We start from the raw sequence: 23,356 nt of genomic DNA on the forward strand, positions 1-23,356 counted from the left end.
TGGGATAGGTCGCTTCCTCGTGCAGACTTTTTTCACTGGTAATTGAATTGTTATCGGAACTGATTCGAGTATCAATTTATGGAGTACTTCCTTAGTTGCAGGTGCCCGTGCATCAGTAACTATCAGGTTCAAAGCTTAGTGATAAGCTTAATTAGTACTAAAAATATGGCCCCATTTAAATAAAACCACCGCACTTTTTATGTTTTATTAGTTTGTTTTCATTCCTTATCAAAACTCAGATAAACAAAAATATAAGAAATCAAAAACAAAGAAACAAATGTAAGTTATTTGCACGTTTTATTAAGGTATTGTCAAAACAAAGAAATGAATATAAACGGAAACGTATCGCGAAATGGAATATAATGGATTTAAATATGTTTTTCCAAGATTTCAGTTATGATGAATTCCATTTGTTTTTATCTTATCCAATTAAATACTACATTTCCTAGAAGAAGACCTCTTACATCCAAGACGAGCCTTCATCTGAAATTGTGTATCTTATCTTTCAAGAGACAAGAGATAAGCTCGTAATATCTGAGCTGTTCCACTGAAGTACCCGTCATACTCATTAATAGGTATAAATAGGGATAAAAAGGTGGTAATAATTAAGAACATATTCTGAATATAATTTGTTACAGGTGCATAAATTAACTATCAGATTCAAAGCTTAGTGATAATCATTCGATAATAAGGTTAACCCTACGCTTTTAATTAGAGTATACATTTTAAATGAAATGACCGATTGTAGCTTCTATTTATTGGCTCAATAGGAAAGGTTGTTAACGTCGTACTTCTCGCTGGCACTGCACAGGTACTTGTAAGTGGGATTGGTACCGGTGGTACATTTGCTGGCCGGCTTGGAGCACGAGCTGTACATCTTGATGCCCAGGACATTGGTGGCCGCATAGTTGCAGGCCAGCAGGAAGGCCTTGTACGATTGTCCGGGCACCGAGTACGTGGCCACGGCACAACCCACATCCGTATTCCGATCGGCAACGAGCACCGTGAAGTGACCAATGGCCGGACCATTGTAGTTCGATGGATAGGCATCGATGTAGGCCTGTTTGGTGTACTTCACCTCACTGTACCACATATCGACGCCCCACTCCAGATAGTGGGTTACATTCAGTGGATTGTAGTAGCCCATCCAAGCCAGATTCTGGCCCGACCAGTCGAAGGCATCCGTATTGTGGCATCCATCGTGTTGCATCTGACAACTTCTCACGTTCAAGCTGGCCAGGTAAGCCAGTTCATCGTTCCACTTGATCGTGGCCATTCGACAGGCGGCACTCAGATTGGCATTCAGTCCGCCGGCGATCTCATTACGATACTGGTTCGTCCTGGCCACCAGTGCGTCCTTCTGCGCGCTGGTCAGGGTCAACAGGGTGGCGTCACTGGGACAGCTTGAGGACCAGGCCTACGAAAGAACATTTTAAGTTAGCTAAATGAAATATATTTCAACGTATTTATACTTCTTTAAATAACAGTTTTGGAAAGTATGTTATAATCCCTTAAGGATTATAGCCATGATTACTCACCCCCTTATTATCGCATCCCAGATTCTTGGTGCTGCCGCAGCTCTTTTTGCAGTAGTCGGTGGCGGTGGCGATGCCAAGTGCCAGAGATAGGCTAAATATGATCACGAAGTTGCGCATTTCTATTCCCGGGCCTGATTGCTAGCCATTCCCACAGGCCAACGGGCTTTTATGGCAATCGGTGTAGAGCAGTTTTTGTATCTCTTTGTTTTTTGTTTTGTTTTTTTTTTATCAACATTTGATTAAATATTTACCGCCAGTGTGTCTCATTTGTACCAGAGTCGAGTCTGCCGCCCCCTTTTTCCCATTTTATTCTTTTTGTGTAAGGGGAGCTTGCTCAAATGTGTAGTAATACCACCCACTCATTGCACCCGGCTCCTGCCCTCCACCCGCAAAAGACGTCATTCGATCGGTGTGATGAAAATAACATGTCTGCGGGCACCACCTGAGAGTTCTTCGCCATGGAGCCGAGTGTCACTGATTGTTTTCACAAGAGCACAAGATGCTATGAGAGAATTGTTAATGAGTAATTAAAAAAAAAAGAATCAGGGGAAACAGAAACAGAAACAGACGTTTCTTTGTGTTTAATCTGAATGATTATTTCAAAACAACTCCAAAACGAAAATATTGGCTTTAATGGAGTTGTGGAAAATCCCATCGACTTTAATGGTTAAGAAAGTATGTTATGTAGAAAATATAAAGTCGATAGATATTTCCTGACCTCAGTCAATAAAATCTAAGCATGTTACCCTTACCATATATTCCAATATTAGTCAGCTTAGTCTCATTTTTTCAAGCTGCGAATACCCATAGCAATCAGTACCAATATGAGAAACTGGTACTGTTCAACGAATCTAGTATACCCTTTTCCTCTACGAGTAACGGGTATAGAAAGAAGGGCACGTGCCGCGATGACCCTCTTCGCCAGATAAATGTTAGCCCAACTGCAACATAGACAAAAGCAAATAGATCAAGTGCAAAATCCACTAGCCAAGACTAAGATGTTTACCCAGCTGCCCGGAAGACCCTTAACATGGCAACAATGGAAAAACTCCAAAGATAGAACAATTATTGTTTTAATTTAGAAAAACAAAAGTGAAAATTAAATTATTGTTCCTAATCATTAAAATCTCTATAATGTGTACTAACTCCAAATAGCTCGAAAACATATGTTTAATACGAGTATAAGCATTTCTTACCAACAAAATCATCAAAAAATACACCAGTTTATATTTTTGTATATATATATATATATATATAATTTTTTGACATATTTGATATGCTGACATTTTATGTATTTCTAGTAGGGTTTTTTCATATGCAAACAGGCCTGTTCCGTTTTCCCAATCAAATTTATTAATTAGTTTAAAATAATATCCATACTTAACTTAAAAGAGCTACAAATTGCAATGGATATCAGAAAATAAAAATCACATATGTTTAATTTTTGGGATCTGTGCTATTTTGTTAGGTCTTTGCCAAATGGTTAAATGGATCCTGATTTTGATTTACTGACGCACGGAATCTGGAACAGCCCTGTTGATTCAATTTTTGCCAAATTGATAATCGCATTTATGAATCAAACTGAGTCGACAATTGGCCTTTGGATGCAGCATTCATTACCGCTTATAAGGCATTGTTACCCACCATTATTTCGTGTAGATATAGACAGATGACTGCCATTGCATATATAATATTCAATTCTTTACCATTTACTTTCTCTTCGTACAGAAAAATAAACATATACTTGCACTTCCTGTCTCTGCCTTTGGGTACAATTATATGAATGTGTGTATATATATAGATATATAGATTTATTCCAGCTGGTTCTCAGTTTCATTTATATGTACATATGTATGTATCGGATGTATATAGATACAGATACAGATCTGCGCTATTCGTGTTTATATATATATATTTGCATAAGAAGTTTATCTGTGGGCTGTTTGCAGTTCTTGCAGTAGCTGTGGTTGTTGCTTTCATTATATAGCGTTTAAGTTCTTGCGTTCGTGTAGTTTTGTTAATAATATTTGGCGCTCCTAGGGCGACTTAATAAATTGCACACACAAAATATGGATTTTTTTGTTTGTTTACATTGATCATTTACCTTATTTATCATTTGCACAGTTGTACGAGATTTTGTTTCAGTTTCATTCATTTGCTTGGTGTTGGTTGTTTGTTTGTTTGTTTTGTTTGGTTTTTGGTTTTCAGTTTTCGGTTATTGGGGTCGGGGCAACAATATCAAGAATATTTCCTTTGTCTCTGCATCTTAAATGTCTAGTAATTGTAAATCCTCCTCTATCATTTCAAATATTCTATATACAGATCTTACAAACGAATACACTGAATTGTAGCATAGCAAATGAAATTTGACAATTGTGCAGCAGGCAACATGGTGGAGTCCACTTTAAGTGACTCCATCGAGCACTCCGGGAACTTAAACTAAAAATTCGCAACATCATATATTTGGAATACAAAAGCTAAGTTTAAGCAGTTTCTGTGTTTTGTGGTTGAGCCCAAGAGTAGGCCACAAACATATACATTTAACTTCAAAGACGCTTGGCGTGGCAACTGGCGCATTGCAGCTCGATAAATGGAAGCGGGAAGAAAAAACAGAGGGATTTACGTATTTTCCACCAGGCGTTTTAATATGAATATACGAATTGGTGGATCTCAAGTGGTTTAGATTTCGATTTCAATTTGGAGGAGCAGTCTATGGGCAATTTATAGCCTTACAGTAATATCGAAAAAATATTTATAACACTTTGTTTTATTTACAACATGTCATGCATTGGTTGTGGCTTCGTATAAATGGCCACATCTTTGCTTATTCGATTTAAATGGTACATACATATACATATTTATTTATATATATATTCATACACTAATAACTAATAACATATGGGAGTGGTCAGGGGTGGCCTAACTGCGATCCCCGCTAACTAAGTCCTTAGGAGAACTAAGCGCACTAAACGATCGATTCATGCATTAGCATTGGATATATCAAGTTGCGGCTAAATATCAAGTTCATTTTGCTTTTCACGCGGTATAGTAACTGGAACGCTTAACTGGGCCAATTGGCGACGGGGTAACCAATGACTACGTGTTTACTTTCAATACATATAGATCTTTTTGCATATACTATATATATACTATATATATATGAGTTAATACCAGCTAGGCATGATCTAGCCACAGTAAAGTAAAGGGACTTACATCTAGGGGTGCCTTAGAGCAGCATTAGGTGCCTCTGCTTCTATACATACATAAATATATATATATACTTCGATATATGTTTATCTGTCACCTATTCTAGATTTAGTTTACTTTAGTTTAGGTTGGTTTATTGTAAATTATTAGACACCATTTGCCTATAGCAATAACAACGTTTGAGTGTTTAACGCTCCACCTGCCTCACACGAACATTCAATCTTTACTCTCTCAACTCCTCGGCGGACTGAAACTGAACCGGAGCCAAATGCGATTGGGCCTGAATTTGGGATTGAGTCTGCTGAGGATGCTGCTGCTGCTGCTGCTGTTGTTGATGTTGCTGCTGCTGCTGCTGTGCCGGGGATGGAGGCTGCCCAAATTTACTGGAGATCTTGTGCGAGGCATTGACGATGGCCAGCTCATGCTTGGAGTCCAGATCGCAATCGTAGAGGCCGCTCAGCGAGTCCAGGCTGAGCAGGCGGGAGCTGGCCCGACTGGACACCGAAGTGTCGTCCACGTCCGGCGCGTTATACAGCGAGTTAACGTCCGAGAGAGCGCCCTCGGCATCGGTTAGACCAGCTTCGTTCAGCAACGAGATGTTCTCCAGTCCGGGCTCATCCGTGATGTAGCCCGTGGACTCAGCTCCCCCTAAAAATCAAGACATTCGTTAGGTTTAGAGAAAATGGTTGTTAACTTTATTCTCACCTGTTGCTTCCTCACGACAATCGTCATCCGACCACTCCGATTGGCTCTCCAATGGATTGGAGTCCATGGACTGGTGATTGTGATGGGTCGCTCCGTACTTTAGCTCGTCGTTTATCACATTGGCCTCTAGACCGCGCATGCTGCCGTTAGTCAGCGGTGCCGCCTCCCGCCCGCCATTCCGGTGGTCCTCCTCATCTTCATCATCGTCGTCCTCCTCCTCCTCCGCCTCGTCATCGTGGTGATTACCAGCCTCGGTTGCAACCTCCGATCGTTTGTGATTGAGCTCGGACTTTTGTAGGCGCTTCTGTCGCACATCGCGACCCACTTCGTCGTCCTCAAACTCCTCATCGGCCAGGTTGTCCTCGGTGTCGTCACGCTCCTCCTGCTCCTGCACATGGTTGTAGCGCTGCTGTTGCTGCTGCCTCTGTTGGTGGTGATGGTGGTGGTGATAGCGTTGGTGTCGCTGCTGCGACTGTGACTGCACCGCTCCATCCAGTCCGTCCAGACTCTCGTGGCTGTACTGCAGCTCCTTGGAGCGCGGTCGCTGGCGATGCGTCCTCTGCGGCTGCTGGTGGTGCTGCCCGTGATGCGCATGGCTGCCATTGAGCTCCTTGGCAGTGTGCATCTCCAGCATGGCCAGCACATGCATCTGGTTGCGGTTCTCGTGCAGAATCTCGCACGATTCCGTGTCCGAGGTTTGCCTGCAAGAGTCGCATGCGTTCGATTGGATAAGATTTACGAATTTGCATATATGGATATCATCAAAGGGATTTAAAATTAAAAGTAGTATTGGGCCACCCACACACCGGTTATGAAAGCGGCGAACCTACACCATATGACATGGAATGGAAGCTGTCGTCATGGTCAGTGATGGGATTCAACATAGGTAGACTATCAAATGCTTTATATATAAATCAATATCTTATAAATAAAATAAAGAGTGTAAAAAAGGAAGTCCCACCCCACAAAAACACTTTCCTTTCGGTACTATGGATTACTTATCAGATTGAGGGATATTCAACTAGGTACGTATGTCCTACCAAGCTTCTTCCCATCACTGGTCATGGTCTACTCACATTTGGCTGGACTCCGATGGATTCTTGTTGCGCGTTATCTCCTTAATGGCTTCCAAGCCCACCGGATGTTTGGCGATCATGAAGCTATTACTGCCCAGCAGTTTGCCTCCAGCCAGATGCTCGTGATCCACGTGCTGCTGCTGCTGCTGCTCCGTCTTGTGGTGACTGCTATTGTTGTTGCCACTGTTCGAGTTGCTGCCGCTGCCGCCGCTGAGATTGCCATTGCTGCTGCCGCTGCCACCGCTGCCATTGCCCACCGCCGATCCTGGACCAGATCCCGATCCGGAACCTCCAGCGCCATGTCCATTTGCGGAGCTCAGCTTTCCATTGCTCAGGGAGTAGCTCATCTCCCGGCTGCCATTGCTGGCCGTCTGATCCGTGGTAGAAATGGCTCCAGCCGTAGTTGTCGCAGTAGTCAGGCAACGAGCTCGCGAGGATTCGTTGAGCAGACGCTGCAGTTCACGCTCGAAGGGCGACTTGGTGGCAATGGCCGCACCCGCTCCCATGCCAACTGCTGCCTTCTGATAGTCAAAGCTGTTGCAGCTGTCGCCCTTGTGCTGGGTGTTGCTTGTCGTGTTGCTGTTGGTGTGATGTCCCTGACTTTCGGTGGTGGAGCTCAGCTCAAAGTCATGCAGCTGGGCCATGTCGACGACCGGCGAGGTGGGATCCACCTGTATGTCGCAGGGGTAGAGCCATTGCAATGGATTGACCAAACCGCCGCCGGCGGGCAGGTGGTAGCCATTGCGATGGTGCAGGTGGCCACCGTTAACCATGCGCGGTGAGTCCTCGTCGCCTTCACCCTCGCCCTCGGTGGTCTTTGAGTAGCTCTCATCCGAGCTGCTCATCGAGGGCGAGTGTGGGCGTGAGCTGAGGTCGTCCGTCGAGGACATGTCCCGGCTCTCTTCCAGATCCGTCGGTAGCTTCGGCAGCGGCTTCATGTACGTTCTCAGCACTGGCTTCGGCGGCAGCTGCGGCTGCTGCGAATACATGGCGTACTGTCGCTGCGATGGATGCGGGTTCTGGGCGAGATGTGGCTGCTGATCCTGCGCAGAAAGCGGTTGCTGCGCCTGATGATGCTGATGCTGCTGCTGCTGATGCTGGTGCTGCTGCGACAACATGGTGTGGGGAGAAGTGTAACGTGGTGGCTCGTACTTTGGCGCATGCTGCATGGGCATGATCTGGGGGCGTGGTTAGTCGGAGATGAGCAAGCGAGAGAGAGATAGATGTGCGCGGTCATGCAAAGAGTGGACATAGAGAGTTAGACACATGGTACACACAGATATAGATATAAGGAGTGGATTTTCGGGGCAAGAGGTGGGCAAGCATCAAGAATAGACTGGCATGTAAATGCATTAGATATGGCATAAAGTTTCTGAGAAGTTACATTTCAAAACCTAACTGAGTTATCTTCCAAAAGATACTTTTAACTTGAGATCAACAAAATGATGTTTAAAGTTAATTAATTAAAAAATTATCTAACTGCAATGCAAATAATCAGATTGTAATCGTAACTAAGTAAATTCATTTAGGAAATGCACTTTTTACATTAAATGCAAATATAAACTTATTTTAGGTACAATTAACAATTTTTGAGTTTTAATCCTTTTTTCATTTAAAACTACTTCTCATAGATGCATACAAATCTATTCTGGTTCTTGGAGATTAGTTACAAATGGGATGGATATGGGTCTTGGTCAGTTGGACAGTTTCTGAGGCACTTGGAGGCTGGGACTAGGCGGTGCTGGCTGTTCAGAGGAGGATCTCCTTGCTCCAGAGCAGGTGTTCAGCGTCTTCACTCACCTTGGCTACCGGCGCGACGCTGCTGGCATGCAATAGCGGCTCGCTCTCCCGGCATTGGCCATAGCCCAGGCTGGTGAACGATGGCGGGTGCTGGCTCTGATTCAGATTCAGATTCGAATGGAGGTGATGCGGTGGATGATGGCCATGCTGGTTTAAGGGCGGCACATATGTGCGTTCGCGATCTCGCCGTGGCATCATGAAGCAGTCGCCGCCGAGCACGCCAGCCCCCACACCCATTCCCATACCCATTCCCGATAGGTCGAGGCTGCCGTGATGCGGCGGCAGCTGCTCCATCTGCTGATGCCGGCCACCGGAGGTCGGGTTCTCAATAATATTAAACTCGCGCAACATTACCGAAGGAACGGGCTGGTGCTGGAGCTGGAGCTGGTGGTGGAGTAGGATCTGGTGCTGCACTGGAACCGCCACTGCTGACGGGAGTGGATGCTGGTGCGGGTGCTGGAACTGGAGTTGGTGGTGCTGGGGCTGAAGGGGAACCGCCACTGCAGCCGGCGGTGTCGTCGTTGCCACCATGAAGCCACCGTGCTGCTGCTGATGCTCTCCATTGTGCCCATTGCCATTCTCCCGGATATTGGGCAGACCACCGTTGGCCATGAAGATGGGTTGCTTCTGCAGCTTGCTGTTCAAACGCTGCTGTTGCTGCTGGTGCAAGTGATGATGCACCGGCGGCGGAGGAGCAGGAAGCGGCAGCGGATCGAGCTGTTTGTGCTGATGCTGCAGCAGCAACTGCTGCTCCTCGCCGCCATTGCCTGCGTACAGATGTCCGTTCTCCTTTTTGCTGTAGGTGTCAGTGTTTACACGATTCTCCGGAAACTGCGACACCTTCATATAGTAGTCCGGCGCATGCAGACTCTGTGGCAGGGACATGGCATTGCGCACCTCTCCGTTCAGCGATTTGTTGCCGCTGTCACACAAAAAATAGGTGACCATGTCGCCTTTGCCCTTCACCTTGATGGTGCCGCGACAGCTGTAATGCAATTAAAACATTTTATAATGCAATTTTAAAGCCTGATTAGAACACACTTACCGGAACTCAAAGTGCGAGCCCACCAGGCTGTCGACCACCTCCTGAGTTACTTGCGAGTAGCCAGGCACTCCGGTGGAGTCCATGCGACTGGCCACGTTCACCGTATTGCCCCAAATGTCATACTGTGGCTTTCGAGCTCCAATTACGCCCGCCACAACAGGTCCAATGTTGATGCCTAAAAAGGATTAATAATTGAATTAGTTACAAATTGAAATTACAATTATATTCCATTATATTATATGTGTCTACGCACCCACGCGCAGCATGAAGTTGTTGTACGAGTGACTGTTTATCTCTTGAAGTGAGTGCCTCATGGCCTTCACGTACTCAATGAGCGCTGTCATGTGGCGCCGCACTGAGTTGGGATCGTTGGGCTGGATTTTGTACTCGGGTATCAGTCCCACGACGGCCATATATGTGCTGCCAACTGTCTTGATCTTGTCGATGCCACGGAAGCGATCCTCCTTGAGCAGCTCATCAAAGTCCGCGATGATCTCGTTGAGCAGACGTAGGCACTCAAGACCCTGATCGGAGCCATCCATTTCGGTGTAAAACTCGTTGAAGTTCGGAACGCTTGCAAAGATGACGCCCACTTTGGCATAGCTCTGATGGTAGAGCTCCTGCGCAGAGAAATACAAAGATCTTGGTTAATAGGAGTTCCTTTTCACTTTAATCTTGGTTAATTTCTCATTGGGTCAATGGGGCAATAAGCTGCAGTGAAATTAAATGATATTAAGCTACGAACTCCTCTTAACTTAATTCCAATTAGCACATATTAATCTTTCTAAATTTGTCTTTGGGTCAATGGGGTGGCTATAAGAGCAAGTTCTCACCATGTTGTTGCGGAATTGCGCATCGAGGAAATGTGCAGCCACATGAGCGGGCAGCAAATTGTGCAGAATGCGCTTGTTCGACTCCTGCAGCACGTCCATCTCCTTCTTCTCCTGCGACGCCTGCAGCTGCCAGAGAAAGTCCAGCCGGGCAGTGCCCTCCACCAGGCGTCCATGCACCAGAATGGCAATCATGAAGATGGCAATGCGGGCCAGCGAGATCAAATGAAGTGGAATCGAGGCGCTGGCAAAGAAGAAACGAGGTCGTGTTCGATTAGTGGATTAGATTCGTACGATGGCCCAAAATTAGCGTTGACCTACTTGACCCGGTTGTCGTAGCACTCGAAGATATTCTGATGCGATAGCTCTATGAACAGGCCATAGATGGTGCCCATGCCCAGCACCAGCAGCGATTTGAATATGATGGGCAGCCTGTGGACAATCAAGGTTTCGCAATTAGCATCGTTCACCAGCGATGATGCACGATGATGCACTCACCTGAGGAACACCGATACGGATAGGAAGGCAAAGGCAGCCGACAGGGACACGTACTGGGGCAGCGAGCACTTGCGATGAGAGTCGTTCTGGAATGAGGTCGTTCCATTGCCCGAGCATGGATGATCCGATACGCACGTAAACTGTGAGTGAAATGGAAATGGAAAAGGTTGGATTGTATTTTAATATAATATCACTGTACATACCACATTCACTTGTCCCACGGAGTAGATGAGTATGACCGTGAAAATAGTGATGGCCATGCGCAGCGAGAAGCTCTCCGAGATGTCCCAGATGATCCATTTGAGTCGCACGGCGAGCAGGAGCATCAGTATGGCGCTCACCCAGATGAAGGCAAAGAGAAAGAGCAGCAGCAGAATGAGAGTGCGCGGCAGAGCAGTCACCTGGAGTGCTGCACCCAGGATGAGCAGCAGCAGGGAGCAGCCCATGGCCGTGGTGAAGCCCAGATCAAAGTCCTTGTGATACTCGCGTTCCATGTCGCTCTGCCGGAAGCGCAGGGTCAGCCGGTCCACGTGCTCCGACTTGTCGCAGTCCACCGACCGGGCGTTGATCGCCTGGGATAGGAAACGATTCACCCGATTGGTGGGCTGATGATGGGCGGCCACCGAGTGGCGCTTCCGGAATGGCCTCTTGAACTTGTCCGCCACCTTCGACTGTGACTGCGGTTACGGATGCGTTTGTGGTTGCGGTTGCCATTTGCGATGTGCAATTTTGCGATTTGCGGATTGGAAAGCCATGCAAGAGGGAGCAAGAAGTAGAAAGACAGATTCGTTAGTTGTGGTTGTGGTTCCCGGACGAGTTCTTCATTTTGCTGGATGGCTGGCACTTGGCACTTGAACTGGCTGGTTGAGTTGAAGATTCAAGAATTAAGTTTGTTGTTTGAAAAGCTCTACGTGTGTGCACTAAACTAGGGTATGTGGCCACGACTCACTACATGCTAACATGGCAACATGGTAACTGAAAGGCGGCGAGCAGAGCTGGGACATGAGCTGGCACTAAGCATGCTGATGCTGGTCAAGAATCGCGGATGGACTCGGATCATGCACTCCGAGTGACAAGAATGGTCAATGATAATGGGCAGCTGCAGCTGGCAATTGGCAAGCTCCTCGATGACACTGAACCAAAAATGAGACCGCCCTTAACTTTCAATTAAAAAGGCAAAGTAGAATTACTGCCTAATTTTTTTTTAATAATACAAATAATAAAAGAAACGATAATTTATGAATTAATTAAAGAAAATTAAATATTTTTCCTGAAACAAATTGATTGCAGAAGGAGTACCTAAAATATTACGCATACGCGGCGTTGCCTCTGCTCTAATCAATATTGTAGCTAATAAACTACGCTCTTAATCATTTTTGGTAAGGTTCTTGGTAAGAGTTAACCTTATTGAATATTTTATAATATTTTGGTCCAGTGTCTGGCAGCTTTAACAAGGCAAATACGAACATAACCATATGGGCTTGATGAATTTTTGTTTGCAAGCCCCTTCCAATCACAAAACTCGGAGAAGGCCAACAAAACACACATAACGAATGAACAAAGCACACTTATGAAGTAGTTACACTTAACACAATTATTGAACGAATGTAAATGGACGAAACACAAACGGAAGGTCCCTTTCAAGGATATGAGCTCTCAAATATACCAAATCAAATTGTAATTGCTATGGATTGTAGAAAACATCATTGAAAACTCATTTCTTGCAAAAGGGACCTATGAACGAACGAACGAACGAACGCAGGAACGATTTTGAACGATTGAACGAAAGTATAGAATGTTTTTAATTGATATATTTGTATTTTTTTTTTTTTGGCTGCTGCTCTGCTCACTTTATTGGTCTTGTGATTGTGCCTATGAATGCGACTAATCGTACTCGCTGTAGAGTTGGGATTTGTGCCTACGGTCACTTGAACACCGCCCCCACCGGCAATACCACCGGAAACACAGCCACCACCACCGGAAATACCGCTGTCCACACCGCCGCCGCTGCCGACGACGCTGCCATAGCCCATGCCGTGCGGTGGCGGTGTTGCATGCAAGATCTTTTGCAGACGTATCACCTGGATCGGAGAAGTAGTATACACAGTTGTCATGTAAGTTCTTATATTTACATTTGAGCAATGTTATTGTTTTGTGTGTGTGTGTGTGTTTCTTATCACTAGGCGTAAATTAAACAGTAGCGAGAGGTTGAATTAATCATAGTAGAAAGGTAAGTTTAGTTAGGGCGGTAATCAAAACGATAACGATAGAAAGTGGAGAAGAGGCGCATCAAGTGGAAATCAAAATCGAAATAATCGAAACGAAACTAAAGGATCGCTGGCTGCATTTAAGTAGCACTAATATTATACATACATACATATATATATATATATATATATATATATATATATAATGTGTGAGTATGGAGTAGTATCTTAGTATAAAATACGGCCTTATTACTAGCGAAACTGAACCACTTATAAATTAAATCGTCCTTAGAGACGAAACTACTTTCCAAATCATCGCCTGCGAATTTATCGATTTAACCGATTACTTATGTTAGTTATGTTGTATTGCCAATTTGTTTTACCAAAGTAATTTTAAATAATTTATAAATTACTGATATGTAAAATGTAAGTGTGTCCTTTGTGTTTTTCCGATGACAACAATTTCGATCAATTTACAAGTCCGAGGCGCAGATATATACATACATATATATATTCTACAATCAAACTACACACAACATCGACGCAAACGAGCCGTTATACTACAATTGTTAGTTGAGACAGCATTACGAATTACAATTACTGATCTTGCTAAGCTAAAAATACAATCTTAATTAATATATATAGGAATAGATACGTTTTTTGTACAATGCGACTACGAAACGAAAAAAGGGCCCATCAAATAACCGATCGAGAAACTAAAAAAAAAAAAACAAGGAGCCATGGGGAAAAAGCGCAACTGAGGCATAATGGTTACTGGTTATCGGGTTTTCAACTGATGTATATAGAAATACTTAGACATGGGTGAGGCAAACTTACCGCATCCTGAAAGAAAACGAAAGGAAACAAATCAAAGCAAGAAATGAAAAGGATTCTCGCCGTCTTGAAGCTACCCGATTTCTATCTAACGAATCTTTGTGTATCCCAGGGCTACGGATACAAAATACTAGAACGGAAAATGAAAAAGCACACCAAGCCACACCACCACCCGTTATCGGGGTATCCGAAAACCGAAAACTTAATCCCTCGAAAAACCACCCGGACATGCAGAGAACTCTGGAGCTACGACAAAATAAACAGAACAGAACCGAGCTACAGGAACACGCAACTTTCAACTTCCAACTTCCAACTTTCCAACTCCTCCCACCTTGAAACTCCCGGAGTCGGCATTTCAGATTGGGGTTTGCTGATCTTCAGATAAAGAACACCACTTACCTTGCGCGATCCCTTCTCCGACACCTGAACGCTTCCAGAGTTCGCCTCGCAGGTGCTACCCCGTGCCACGCCTCCTCCTCCTCCTCCTGCTCCCCCACCTCCTCCTCCACCGCCGACTGCAACACCGCCGCCCAAGGCGCTGGCCGCCGAGGGGAACGAACCGGTGGCTATGTTGGAGAACGGCACCGGTTCCGAGAACTTGATCGTGTGCAGCAGCTGCATGACCACATTGGACACGTTCCTGAACGACAACTTTCGTCGACTGCCAATTGCCGAGCGAACGCCCAGCGTGTTGAGCATCAGTGGCTGTGAAAGATACGGACAGATTAGGTGAATTTACGGACAGATTAGTTCATAGTAAAACTAGGGAGCAACCATTTGCGGTATTGCATTACTGTATCACAACAAAGACTATGCTCACCTTGCGTCGATGTGGTGGCGGTACGATGAAGAACGTGTCCACACCATGGTCGCGTAGATACGAGGAGCGTTCGTCGCCGTGACCAGCCTCCACCTCGTATTCGCCGGACAAGGAGTCCAGGGTGGCACGGGTCACGTGCACCCGACCCGGTTCGCCGCCGGACTCCATGTGGTTGGCCAGGGTCACATCGTTCGACCACACGTCGAACTGCCACTTGCGGAGGCCCAACACCCCGCAGAGCACACGGCCCGTATGGATGCCTACGCGCATGTTCAGGATGACGTCGGTGGCCTCCACCACGGTGCTGAAAACGAGAAGGAAACAAGGGGAAAACGCTCATGAGATTACAATTAGAGTGCAACGCAGCAGTAATGCGAAAGTGCATTAATTAATTGTACCATGACCAACGAACAGGGCTTAAAACCAATGACATTGCGAACCATTAGGCTTGGAAAATACAATTCTTTCAATCCAATCAACTTTTGTACTCTGTTTCGTCATGAATTAACGTGTGTTAAGCATGTACATCAAATAGGTTTTAAAACTATTTTACTAACAGTTACGGCATTATTTCCGTTAATTTATCAATTAAGTTATAATATGACTTAGTTTTATAAATCCGTGTCAATCAAAAGATACACAGATACTCACGCAATGGCATCGATCATATCGAGTCCCATTTCCACGGCGCATTTGGCGTGATCCTTGCGAGGTTCTGGCAAACCGGAGACACAATAGTAGCAGTCGCCCAGGATCTTAATACGCAAACAGTGGTTGTCCTGCAGGAAAAGTACAGCGCATGGCAAAAGAAATTATGTAAAATTCCTCCATGGGTTGTCTAATGTCGTAGATCGGAATCCTCAAAGGGATTGACCCAACTTACGTGTGCCAGCTGATCGAAGCGGCCAAAGAGTTCGTTGAGCAGGCGGACCAGCTCCTGGGCACTGCACTGCGAAGAGAGCACCGTGAATCCGACGATGTCCGCGAACAGGATGCTCACATTCTCGTGCTTCTGGATGTAAATGCGATGGAACTGCCCAGCCACCGGCGACAGGATGTCGTTCTTCATCTGCATGGCCACGTGCTGCGGCAGCACCGATAGCAACAGACGCTCCAGCTTCTCGTTCTCATCCTGGATCTCCAGCCGCGATGCGATGCAGTTGCGCGTATCGAGGAAAGTGCGTCGCTGAGCTCGCTCCATCATGATGTTCACCACCAGACCGGCCACATTCACACCAATAAAGATGACAATGTTGGCAATTAGCTGATTATACTCCAGATAGCGCAGCGCATCCGTGAATATCTTGTAGACCGTCAGGCTAATGTGCACCGAGGGCAGGGCGATGCCAAAGGCCACCGCCTCCCAGATCTGCAGCGGCATCATGGCGTAGGCCAGGAAGACCACAAACACGATCTGCCAGACGCCCTCGGCCATCACCTCCTTGGTGTCCACCGGGAACACGCTGCCCAGCGTGGGCATCGACACCACGCAGATGCTGGCCGTGAATAGCAGGATTCCGTAGCACAATGTGGGCAGGTGGTGGTCCTTGATCACGGAGCACTGCAGCAGCACCAGCACCACGGCGAACAGTCCGCAAACGATCGCATTGAAGATGTTCTTTTGGATGATGAAAAGATATGTATTTTTATTCAATGAAAATTCATGATAATCACTAGGGAAACCAAGTGCCAAGTGGAACTATAGGGCTATAAAAAATAGAAAATCGATTTTCGGCAAAATTTCAATATTTACGATTGGTTTTTTCGGTATAACTTGGCTAAAAATGGTCAGAAAGTTAAAATAATTACATTTTTGTACTCCTAATTAGCAATACTAACCAACCAAATCACCTTTGGACCGACTTTGTTAAAATAATTTTTGGCCAAATTTTCGCATTTTTTGTAAGGGGTAACATCATCAAAATTTGCAAAAAATGTGAAAAAAATTAAATTTTTTTCTGAAAACACAGTTCGATAGGAAACTTAATTACGAACTCAACGAGGTATGACATTTCATAATTGGACCACTGTGTCGAATGCTGTGGTCAAAATACTTATGATAATATTCGCAAAAAAACAGAAAAGCGATTTTCGGCAAAATTTCAATATTTACGATTGGTATTTTCGGTATAACTTGGCTAAAAATGGTCAGAAAGTTAAAAGAAATACATATTTTTACTCCTAATTAGCAATACTAACCAACCAAGATACTTTTTACCCGACTTTGTTAAAATAATTTTTGGCCAAATTTTCGCATTTTTTGTAAGGGGTAACAACATCATCAAAAATTGGAAAAAATTCCGAAAAAATTAAATTTTTTTCTGAAAACACAGTTTTACAGGAAATTTAATAACGAACTCAACGAGGTATGACATTTCATATTCCGACCAATATTTCGAATGCTGTGATCAAAATTCTGATGATAATATTCGCAAAAAAACAGAAAATCGATTTTCGACAAAAATTCAATATTTACGATTGGTATTTTCGGAATAACTTGGCTAAAAATGGTCAGAAAGTAAAAATAATTACATATTTTTACTCCTAATTAGCAATACTAACCAACCAAGATACTTTTTACCCGACTTTGTTAAAATAATTTTTGGCCAAATTTTCGCATTTTTTGTAAGGGGTAACATCATCAAAAATTGGAAAAAATTCCGAAAAAATTAAATTTTTTTCTGAAAACACAGTTTGATAGGAAATTTAATTACAAACTCAACGAGGTATGACATTTCATAATCGGACCAATATTTCAAATGTTCTGATCAAAATACTGATATTTATAGTCGCAAAAAACAGAAAAGCGATTTTCGGCATTTCGCAATAATTCAAAAATCATCATCAAAAATTGCAAAAAATGTGAAAAAAATTAAATTTTTTTCTGAAAACACAGTTTGATAGGAAATTTAATAACGAACTTAACGAGGTATGACATTTCATATTCCGACCAATATTTCGAATGCTGTGGTCAAAATACTGATAATAATATTCGCAAAAAAAACAGAAAATCGATTTTCGGCAACATTTTAATATTTACGATTGGTATTTTCGGTATAACTTGGCTAAAAATGGTCAGAAAGCTAAAGGAATAACCCTATATTAAAGTGCATAGCGACTTACGTGAAAGGTGGCCGCGTTGTTGAAGGTCAGCGACAGGGCCGCCATCACGCCGCAGAGGACGAAGACCAGGGCCACCACGCCCAGCACCGAGAAGCGCTGCAGCTTGAGCGTGTACCGCTGGTAGAGGCATTCCAGCTCATCGTTCTCGAAGCGCAGCGTGTTCAGCGGGCGGCCGCGCGTCGCCTTCACGGCATGGTCCATGCGGCGCCGCCGCAGCTGCCGCTGCCGAGCGGCTCCTTCCGACGCCTGCCAAAGGGATTGGGGCCGCCAAGATCAGGGGCTGCAAGTGGAGGAGCGCACGAGGTCATAGTTATTAGCATGAGATATCTGATATATTGTATTTCACTATTGTAATTTTTATATTAAAGATTCATCAAGAAAAATACATATATCTTGCGCATTATTTCCCATTTTAAGTATAGCAACACTAAGACAACATTTCTATAACTTCAGCGATGAACATTGCAAATTGCACTTTATAAAATATATACATATATACCACTTTAATTCAGTTTTAAATGATATTTCTAATGTTTCGTACATGATATGGAGATATACTATTATTCGTAGAATATTATATTAAATTAGCAAGTCTAAATAAAGTAATTAGATATATTTTCCAGAAGGCTACTCTTCATTTCCCGCAGTGTAAGCGGGAGCAGGTCACCTTGAAATCCGCCTGCCGTTGCATGTCAGTGGGCCGGCTTTGGGGGAAAATGGAGAATCGAGAATGGAAAATGGGAAATGGAAAATGGGAAATAGGAAATGGGTGCTCGTGCACACAACCAATGGAGGGGAAAATGTCGAGAGCAAGACCCAATGCCCAATGCTCCTCGGCCAAAACGTTTAAAATAACATTTCCCAAGTTTGCTGAAAATATCCGCTAAAAATAAGCAAGCTGGCGTGAAAATCAATCAATGTTCAGCACAACATTTTCCACAAGCCCCAGCCCACGCACTTGAAAAGTATTATGAGACTGATGATGAGAACGATGACCAGACCAGGAGGAGAAGATGGGATGCGAATAAGTACTGCTGACAACGGTCTTTCAGTGGCAGATTAATTGCGATTTGTATGCGGCAATCCGTTAAATTCATTAAAATATTATGCACAAATTCATTTTGCAAATAAAATCCGTAATTAGCCGGCTTTAACGAGTGCAGCGTGGAATATTTGGCCGCTGGCTGCCATTGGATCGATGTCTATATTCGGCTATGCCCGAGACGTTAAATCAATTAGGCATGAAAACATTTATAGACATCCATCGGTGGAGCAGCAACACCACCAGCACCACCATCACCACCACCAGCAGCCCAGAATTCGAGGTGTGTGTGGATATGTGGCAGATATGTGGCAAGTTCATCCTTTTTGTTCGCACACGGCGAAGGTGTCGCCAGAGTGTCCCAAGCACAAGGTCATAACCCAAAACCACCAAATACCAAAATGGAGCCTCTTCTGACCTTGACAAAGCTGGCAGGCACTCAACTCCTATCAGAATGAGATGAATATGTACAAAAACTCTATAGTTTCGCATATTTACTTGTAAAATACTTGATATACATCTTATTACTAGTATTTTACTATTACTTGGTAATAGTACATTCACTTATCCTTTTGCGAAATGGGCACGCACTTAATGCCAACGAACTGTGCAAATTGTGCCGAACTCCTGCCCAGTTGAGCAATCATCATCCAGCACCAGAGCACCAGATCTTGTAGAGCCTCATGTTTGAACAGTTGGCTCCGTGAAAGTACCAACAATTAGACGTCAACATGGATGTTTCTTTTGTTTGTGCGGTGGCAGTTTGTCAATCAGTCTGGCAGTCTCTCAGTCACTCAGTCATTCAGTCGGTCAGTCATTCATTTAGCCATTCAGTCAGTTGGCTTGGCTTATTCGTTGTTGATTATTCGCTGTCAATTTGTTTGCTCGCGCCGCTTGTTTGTTTGCTTATGTGGGTTGTTTGAATCATTTTTGATGTGCGCATTTCGAATTTGCATTTTCGCAGCGACATTAATATAATGAGACGTGAATATTTTCAATTTCTTGGCGTCCACATTACTCGTCCCCAACTTAATGTCTTCAAAACCACCAGGTTGTATTATATTTTTTTTTTTTCTCTGTGTGGGCTTGTCCAAAATTCTATTTGCGGCACGCCAAGTGTTCAAGCGAATTTTTCTGAGTTATGCAAGTGTAATTTCGAGTGCTTCGCACTGCAAGTTCATCACACCAGACCCACAAAACTACTAAACAGTGAGAAAACAGAATAACAAAAATTATAAGCCAAAAACACAACGCAACGGAAAAATTGCTGTCATTATAAATTCCCGTCAAGTGGGCATTTCGTGCGTATTTTGGAAATTGTATTTATGTGTCCTACATAAATTTCGACGAGCTGTTTTTCGCTATTAGTTAAGATGCTATATTCTACAGACTACGATAAATTTTAATTAAATCAAGTAGAATGTTATGATTGGGAAATGTATCGACTTGAGGCGCGCCTTTTTATACTTGGCATCCCATCCATTTATCCAATAATATGTACATATGTATGTACTAGCCCCTCGTGATGCAAAAACATGACAATTTCTTGTGTTTTCCCTCTTGTTTTCCATTGACAGGCAACCATCGCAGAGATCACAGTCCAAAGAGGTTTCTTGCCAAGCGTACACTGTTCAAAATTCGGAGATAGGGTTGAGTTGCGGGTCCGTTAGCGAATAAAATGCATCGCAAGTGATTTTTTGCTGCGATTTCTCGATTGATTTTCTAGCCCCAGCAATTGACAGCAATTAGGTTTGCAACACTTTCATGGGCTCTCCGCCATTAATCGTCTTCATCGTCGTCATTCTCGCCATATAATCAATCAAAATTCAATTTCCAATTTTCGCTTTCGTCGTCTGGCGCCCGCCAACGAATTAGGACACAAACCGATAGATATTTAGATGGATAGATAGAAAGATAGATATGTATATAGATAGAATGAAAAGCCGATGCAAAAGCAGCAGCAGCAGCATCAGCCAAATGACGCAAACAGAAACATTTAGCAAAAAAAAGGAAATCGTAGAAATGTACAACTGTGTGTATGGACTTGGCCATATCAAACGGTTTTTATGGCCCACTAAACTGATTGGATTTTTGGATTCATTTATAGTTCCCAAAAGGAAAACTCCAGGAACTGCGATAAATTAAGAGTGTGGCTGGTCTTTGTGAAGTAATCAATGGTTTATATGCTAAGAATACTTGAGTTAATTTATATTAAATTAAGGTTTCTTTGTCTAATATACATTGCAAAATATTTGTTGTACATATATTCTGAAAAAGATTATATTTCGCTAGAAATTCGTTGACCAAAAGTGTACTGATTATTACAGAAGCCCATCTATCATCTTTGTACAACGAACCTGACAAAACTCACTTATCCGCCATGTGGCACATAAATACATTTTTCCACACGCCGTGTGTTGCGAAACGGAAACGAAAATTGTATTAGACCAAGTTTTCAACTAAAATGTTTTTGATAGACAACAAAGTTGTGTCCCTTTGACCAGCCATACATTTTGTGTAGCAAAGTCCGTCCAAAAACTAATTATATTTACATACGTTGTTCAGCAAGCCCAATTTGCCCCTTTTTTGCCCGGCAAGTGGGAAAGTGGGAAAGACAAAATCAATTAGTGGATCCGGTGCACATATTGCCATCCACTTTACCAAATAATTTATAACAGTGGCTAACAAAACAAAAATTTATCAAAAATCTTAAAGTATATTTTTATTGGTCACCATGCCTAAAATCATGGAAAGCAGTTCAGATGTTAGGAAAGCATCTAACGAAAGTATCTAAAGAATCTAACAATTAAAATATTTTGCGGACTAGTGTTATCTGCATCTAAAATATTCTTCGCTGCTGCCGAACACATATTTCGTTTATTTCTTCTTATTGGCCATTTAAGTAGGCCATCATGTTTGGGGTAATGCAACAAAATCAGTTTAGCTGACCCTCGAAAACTGTCGTAAATTGAATAGAGACCCCGGGACATGAAGGATGGACTTTGTTTTTGGAGGGTGGAACTTGGCGCCACACGAAATTTGATGTCTCGCCAAGGAACTCGTATATGTGAGGCTCCTACCACCAATTCCAAAAACCAAATCCCGCCCCAATGGCCATAAAACTCGGTGGCCATTTGTTGGGCTTTAGTACTTTTATTAGCAAGTGCGCGAAATTCGATTTCCATTGTGGGTGGTATTCGATATATATGGGGACTTGATGATGCATTGCGGGTTTTAGTTAATTAGTTTAGTTAAGCACATATGGGGCATGGTTTTCAATGCCTTTGTGCTCTCCGTGGATAAAAGTGAGCCAGAGCACACACCTCAACACGATAAGAATTGAAAATGCATTACACTTTGCGCCCAGATAATGGGCAAGGCAAATAGATGCATATAAAGTACAGATGTTGCACCTCAACACCGAGGAGTTCAACAAAGCAACCACCTGGTTTTATGTGATCTCTGGTCTTTATTAGCCATTGCTGCAGCCCAACTATCATCTTGATTTTTAATGCAACACAAGGCACAGTGGGGCTCTTACAACAAGAAAGTATTTTAGTTGATATATGTAAATAGAGTTAAGTAAAATGGAGGAGCTTTCTAGAATTGTATAAATCGGAAATAAGTACTAGAATATATTCATTTTAAAAGTATATATTATTCTTAATTGAATCACCTATTTGGAATGACTTGAAGGTGGTTTTTTATTGCGATGATTTACTGTACTAGAAGGTCGAAGAAGTTTATAAGGCAGGGAGTAATGTTATCTAGGTGGGTTCTCTGTTGACTCGACGCCTCTATTTACACGTTCCCTGGATATTTCAATGCAGTGCAATGCACTGCCAGCTGATTCAATACCACATTTATTCCATATTCCTCACGCGGTTTTTGCAGTCGGAAAAGATAAAGGTAACGATAAAGATACACATTTGAGTTAGAGAAAATTTGATTTATTAAGACGGGAATCAGTAAAAAATATTTAATAATGAGATATATTTATATAAATCATTCATAAGTTAGCAGCTCACTTCACCTTTATAAGTATTTTAATCCACTATTCTTGACAGTTCCTGCATTTTTAAACCCACACTTATTTTTCAGTGTCGCTTGATTAGCGTGTGCCGATATGAAGCAAATTCAAATTTGTATTTGAGGGATTTTCAGCGAATTCCTTTATTTGCCGTGCTTTTTACGGCATTTTTTACGCCTAATTAAACGCAAAAAACACAAGGCGCGAGATATCAAGAAACGCATTGAGCATATGTAAAAACCCCTAACCTAGGAATCCAATCACTTTCCGATTTTGCGAACGTGGCTTCGCATCCGCAATGAATGAATGAATGACGGCAGGATGGAATGGTTGGAATGGATGTGGTGGTGTGGACGTCGACTACGTCGAGGTGGAGGTGGGAAGGTTCAAGTAGTGGCACAAAGCTCGGCAAGGGCACGATGCAAATTACCCCGAAAGGCCATCGCACAAAATAAAATCAATAAAAGGCGTTTATTTTTAACCGCTAGATGATTGAACGCCCGACGATCTGGAGCTCCAAGCGGGTTAATCGTGCATAAATGCATCCCTTTGCCGCCTTCCGAATCCGAAACCGCGTTCAAATGGGGATTAATGGGTTAAT

The 23,356-nt window shown here is 43.4% G+C and overlaps 2 protein-coding genes across 13 annotated transcripts in view; both read right to left on the reverse strand.

The window, feature by feature from the left end:
- Positions 1–723: 723 nt before the first annotated feature.
- On the reverse strand, positions 724–1,693 carry LOC6524746 (antigen 5 like allergen Cul n 1). Its single transcript, XM_002100554.4, has 2 exons — positions 1,539–1,693; positions 724–1,417 (listed from the first exon to the last, which is right to left on the reverse strand). The coding sequence occupies exons 1-2, from the start codon at positions 1,653–1,655 to the stop codon at positions 764–766; spliced, it is 771 nt and encodes a 256-aa protein (XP_002100590.1). The 5' UTR covers positions 1,656–1,693; the 3' UTR covers positions 724–763.
- A 1,072-nt stretch (positions 1,694–2,765) lies between these two features.
- The window catches only part of LOC6524747 (Ca(2+)/calmodulin-responsive adenylate cyclase), a 33,813-nt gene continuing 13,222 nt past the window's right edge, over positions 2,766–23,356 (reverse strand). For 3 of the 12 annotated variants that reach the window (XM_002100555.4, XM_039377504.2, XM_039377505.2), the window contains 17 exons: positions 17,684–17,963; positions 15,444–16,178; positions 15,212–15,339; positions 14,561–14,864; positions 14,140–14,445; positions 13,744–13,749; positions 12,550–12,780; positions 10,903–11,376; positions 10,700–10,839; positions 10,523–10,633; positions 10,205–10,445; positions 9,625–9,991; positions 9,372–9,546; positions 8,327–9,311; positions 6,527–7,704; positions 5,451–6,151; positions 2,766–5,393 (listed from right to left, as the gene is read on the reverse strand). In XM_002100555.4, coding sequence (XP_002100591.1) covers positions 4,969–5,393; positions 5,451–6,151; positions 6,527–7,704; positions 8,327–9,311; positions 9,372–9,546; positions 9,625–9,991; positions 10,205–10,445; positions 10,523–10,633; positions 10,700–10,839; positions 10,903–11,376; positions 12,550–12,780; positions 13,744–13,749; positions 14,140–14,445; positions 14,561–14,864; positions 15,212–15,339; positions 15,444–16,178; positions 17,684–17,884 — 6,708 coding nt within the window. In that variant the 5' untranslated portion in view covers positions 17,885–17,963 and the 3' untranslated portion in view covers positions 2,766–4,968. Of the gene's footprint in view, positions 5,394–5,450; positions 6,152–6,526; positions 7,705–8,326; positions 9,312–9,371; positions 9,547–9,624; positions 9,992–10,204; positions 10,446–10,522; positions 10,634–10,699; positions 10,840–10,902; positions 11,377–12,549; positions 12,781–13,743; positions 13,750–14,139; positions 14,446–14,560; positions 14,865–15,211; positions 15,340–15,443; positions 16,179–17,683; positions 17,964–23,356 lie in introns of those variants that run through there. The other 9 variants (XM_039377508.2, XM_015190381.3, XM_015190375.3 and 6 more) reach the window with 9 other exon arrangements.

This window comes from Drosophila yakuba, chromosome X (genome assembly GCF_016746365.2).
Source record: "Drosophila yakuba strain Tai18E2 chromosome X, Prin_Dyak_Tai18E2_2.1, whole genome shotgun sequence".
In the NCBI taxonomy this organism is placed as follows: domain Eukaryota; kingdom Metazoa; phylum Arthropoda; class Insecta; order Diptera; family Drosophilidae; genus Drosophila; species Drosophila yakuba.